At 52.1% G+C, this 4,902-nt stretch overlaps 1 protein-coding gene across 1 annotated transcript; it reads right to left on the reverse strand.

The window, feature by feature from the left end:
- Window positions 1-3,761: 3,761 nt before the first annotated feature.
- Window positions 3,762-4,670, reverse strand: LOC113979403 (olfactory receptor 14J1-like; the record flags this gene model as incomplete). The annotated part of the gene is made up of 1 exon (XM_027706804.1): window positions 3,762-4,670. A coding segment is annotated over exon 1 (909 nt), but the record flags the coding sequence as incomplete, so codon positions are not given.
- Between the last annotated feature and the right edge of the window lie 232 nt (window positions 4,671-4,902).

Genomic DNA, 4,902 nt, shown 5'->3' on the forward strand with positions numbered 1-4,902 from the left:
CCTGGCCCTGCTGCTGCTCTGGCCTTGCAGGCTGCACACACCCCTCCTGCTTTCCCACTCCCCTCCCAGCAGCATTTCTAGACCCTCACTGGTGTCTCTGCACCAGCTCTGACTGTTGCCATGTGCACTTGGCCTTATTAACTTGGATCCTGAGCCCCTGTGCCACAGGACATCCCTCCCAGAGCCCAGGCCTTTCTCCTGGGGGTCACTGCAGAGCTGAGCAGATCCAGGTCACCTCCCATTCCTCTGCCAACCCCCTGGGCCTGCTCTGGGCCCTGCAGGTCCTTGCCTGGCTCCCAAGGGCTTGGGGTTTAGAGCTCAGGGTGGGGATTAGGCAGAACTTTGGGAGGTTTGTTGTTCTGCTGGCAGTGTCTGGTTCATGATTAGGGGGAGGACTTTTTGGACTGGGTTAGGATTAAAGCTTGGCTTTTCATACTGGTAATACAGGTTTGGGGTTGGGGTGGGCATTGGAGGACAAATAAGAGTCGGGAGTTCTGGGTTTGGGTTTTTTCTGGCCTGGAATTAGAGCAGTGGATTCCTTTCAATGGGAGGGGCAGCACTTTTGGGTAGTGTTGGGGCTTGAGGTTACAAAGTGCATAAAGGTCTCTCAGGAGTGTTTGCAGAGTCAGTGTTTCAGCACCCTCAGCATTCCCTGAACCTGCTTTTACCTCATCAAAATCTTTCCTCTCTGTTGGCCAAGTCCCTCTTTCCTCCCCCAATTATCTTATCCCTTTTGTCCCTGTTCCTCCTAACCTCCTCAGAACTTTCATCAGGATGGGCTCAGCTTTGTGATGATCCTGTGCAACCTCCTGGAATCAAGGAGCCACTGTGAAACTGCAGAACCTCATGGAATTACGGGGCCATTGTGACCCTGGGGAAAGCCGTGGAATCAAGAGGCCACTGGGACACTCCAGGGCCCCATGGAGCCAAAGGAACCCAGGGACAGTGGGCAACCTCTTGAAATAAAGGGGCCATTGTGACACTGCAGAAACACATGGAATCAGGAGGCCATTGTGGCACTGCAGGGCCTCTTGGAAACCAATAAACCCTGGACCACAGTGGAATTTCATGGAATCAAGAGACCATTGTGACACTGGGGAGCCTCATGGAAAAAAAGGAATCCAGGGACACTGTGGGACTTCATGGAATCAAGGAGCAGTCGTACCATTGCATGGCCTTATGGATCCAAAAGAACACAGGGAAATTGTGGAATCTCATGGAACCAAGGGACATGTGGGGCCTCATGGAACAAAAGGAACCCTGAGACATTTTGGAAGCTCATGGAACAAAATGGCCATTGTGGCACTGCAGAGCCCCATGGAAACAAAGGATCACAAAGGACACTGAAATCTGGTGGAACTAAGGGGCCATTTTGACATGTGAGGCCTCATGGAAGAAAAGGAACTCTGGAACCTTTTGGAACCTCATGGAACCAAGGGGCCATTCTGACACTGAGGAACCTCATGGACTCAAGGGGCCACTGTTACACTGCAGGGCCTCCTGGAACCAAAGGAACCCTGAGACATTTCAGACCCTCCTGGAACCAAGGGGCCACTGTGCCTCCCCAGAACTCCATGGAATCAAGCAGAGACGCTGCCTCCCCCCCACTGCCGCATGGACCGGAGTTGCCGGCTCTGCCCCATTGGACACTTCTGGAGTCAGTGTGTTCTTGGGCAGCACAACTGATCTCAGACCAGAGAGTTTCCCAGATTTTGCTTTGCCCCCTTTCTCCCCTGGTTTAATTTTTGTTCTTTGTTCATTCAGGGGAAAAAAAGGGAAGGGAGGCACGTGTTGATCCCTGTTTTTATCTGTTTACAAAAGGGACTTGGGGCATGGGGGGAGAGAGGAGGCAATTTCTCTCTCTGCTGTTGCTTTGAACTGTTCTGTTGGTATTGTTGTTTTTGCTGCTATATTTCTTGTCAATAAACTCTTATTTTTTCACTTAAATGTCCTTGTATTTTGTCTCCCTGTATTGGTGGGGAATGAAAGAAGAGTGAGTTCATTTGATTGGAGTTCCCGCCCCAATATGTGTCTTTTAACCAGGACAGGTTGCTCAAGGGCTCCCTGAAATTTGGAATCATTCACAAAGAACTTGAAAATAGATTTTGTCCCATTGTACAGAGACATAATAAAGATGTTCTACAGTGGTTCAAGGACTGGCCACTGAGGGATTTCATCAGGAAGTTGCTGCCAAGAGGACTTTGTACCATGGATTTTATTTGACACTCTTCATTCAGCCAACTTCCCACCCACCACATCTTCCACTTCTTCAGTCCAGCTCTCACCACTCTGGCCATAAGGAGACAACAGGAGACCATGTCAAGGGCCTTGATAAAGGCAGGGCACAAAACATCCTCTTCTTTACCTCCCACAGGGGTTCTGCAGTCCCTGCCTTGTCCTTCCAATGCCTGGGAATGGCTGCAGGAGGACTTGCCATATCTCCTTCCCTGCTGAGCCTGAGCAGTCTGGAACTCTTCCAACCCTCCTTGCTGCCCTGTTTGCAGACTTCTTCCATGTCTGCCTTTGCCAAGGCCCCAGGAAGCTCTGGGATGGCTCTGGCCTTTGCAAGGGTTTGGGAGAGGTCTCCCAGTGACACTGTCCAGTCTTCTCAATATCCCAGACACCAAAACCGTTTCCATATCCCACACTTCCAGAGGAGTGCCCAGGACACCACACATGTTGTCCTGGTGGTTTAGGAGAATTAGAAGGGATTTCTTCCTCGAGGCCAACCCCTCCAATTAGATTTGAGTGCAGCTGAAAGGTTCCCTCAGCATTTTGCCCAGTGCCTCCCTGTCCTGAAGGTTTCTGGCCATCAGGCTGGAGCTGAGGGGGTTGGGCAGGTGCCTGAGGAGGGTGTAGAACAAGGGCTGTGTCCAACTCTGCCAGGAGGGCTGTGCTGGGCAAGGATGAGGAGGCTGCAGAAAACAGTGGCACTGGGGAGGTGAGAGGAGCAGGTGGAGAGACCTTGTGCCTGCCCACGCTGGGCAGGAGCTGCCCCAGGATGGCAGCTCTGAAGCACTCACAGGATGCCCCTGTGAACAGGAGGGGAAGACTGGATCTGAAAATGGAACCTGGAAAGCAGAGAGCAGGAGGGTCATGGTGTCACTGCAGGAGAGTTCCAGCCCTGGAGCAAGGTCACAGAAGAAGTGACCCAGGACATGTAGTGGCCTCAGAAGATCCCACGGCATCCTGCAGATGCTGGAAGGGAGCCCAGCTCTGCTTCAGAAGTTCCCAGGGCCTGTCCCTGCCTGTGCTCCAAGGGCTTCCAGCCCACAGGACTGTGCTCAGAGAGCACTCAGGCCTTACAGCGAGAAAGGGGCTCAGGAGGACAGTGTGGAAGTGGCAAGAGAGTAGCTCTGGAAAGACCAAGCCCTGCTGCTCCCTGGCAGTGCTGCTGGGCTGGGATTATTGTCCCCTTCTCGTTTGCAAATACAGCCTGTCCTGCAGTGTGCTGTCCTTTAGGAACATCTGAGAAGAAGAATCTTGGATGAAGAAGGCACTGCAGGGTCTTTTATTTTGTTTAAATACCTAGAGAGAACAGTTCATCATTTATACATCTCTGGGTCAAATTCAATGTGTAGACACTAAATTAAAAGGCAGATGCATATTAATATTTAATTGCAGAGAAAATTATTACAAGGAAAACCCAATGACCTCCACGAAAAACCTGAGCAGGAAGGCTGGGCCATTAAGGAGTCCCATTCTGAATGCTACACACCAGAACACAGGCACTTTATTGCTCCTGAAAAGCATCCAGTCATCATTTTTCTCAGGGCATCCTTGAGCTCCTGGTTCCTCAGGCTGTAGATGAAGGGGTTCAGTGCTGGAGGCACCACTGAGTACAGAACTGAGAGGGTCACATCCAAGGATGGGGAGGAGATGGAGGGGGCCTTGAGGTTGGAAAATATGCCAGTGCTGACAAACAAGGAGACCACGGCCAGGTGAGGGAGGCACATGGAAAAGGCTTTGTGCCTTCCCTGCTCAGAGGGGATCCTCAGCACAGCCCTGAAGATCTGCACATAGGAGAAAACAGTGAAAATGAAACAACCAAACACTAAACAGGCAGTAACCCCAATGAGCCCAACTTCCCTGAGGTAGCCTGAGTGTGAGCAGGAGAGCTTGAGGATGTGTGGGATTTCACAGAAGAACTGGCCCAGGGCATTGCCCTGGCCCAGGGGCAGGGAAAATGTATTGGCTGTGTGCAGTAGAGCATTGAAAAACCCAGTGGCCCAGGCAGCTGCTGCCATGTGGGCACAAGCTCTGCTACCCAGCAAGGTCCCGTAGTGCAGGGGTTTGCAGATGGCAACATAGCAGTCGTAGCACATGGTGGTGAGGAGGAAATACTCTGCTGACATGAAGAACAGAAAGAAAAAGGCCTGTGCAGCACATCCCATGTAGGAGATGGTTGTGGTGTCCCAGAGGAAATTGTCCATGGCTTTGGGGACAGTGGTGCAGATGCAGCCCAGATCTGTGAGGGAGAGGTTGAGCAGGAGGAAGTACATGGGGGTGTGCAGGTGGTGGTCGCAGGCTACGGCGCTGAGGATGAGGCCGTTGGCCAGGAGGGCAGCCAGAGAGATGCCCAGAAAGAGCCAGAAGTGCAGGAGCTGCAGCTCCTGCCTGTCTGCAAATGCCAGGAGGAGGAACTGGGTGAGGGAGCTGCTGTTGCACATTTACTCCTTCCTCAGAGTATTTTGATCTGTTGAGGAGAAAAAGTCACTGTTGAGTTAGACCAGGCTTCTGCAGCCAAACATTACACGTCTCACAGCCACCCCACACTCAGGCTCTCTCTCCTCTCTCTGACCTCCCTGCAGCTCCCTCCCCTGAGCTCTGGCTTTTGCTGCCTGAGGGGACCATTGGAAGCAGGAACTCTGTGATGGGGTCCCAGGGACTCATTCTTTCTCT

Source organism: Neopelma chrysocephalum, unplaced genomic scaffold (genome assembly GCF_003984885.1).
Source record: "Neopelma chrysocephalum unplaced genomic scaffold, ASM398488v2 Primary Assembly neopelma1_79010, whole genome shotgun sequence".
Taxonomy (NCBI): Eukaryota; Metazoa; Chordata; class Aves; order Passeriformes; family Pipridae; genus Neopelma; species Neopelma chrysocephalum.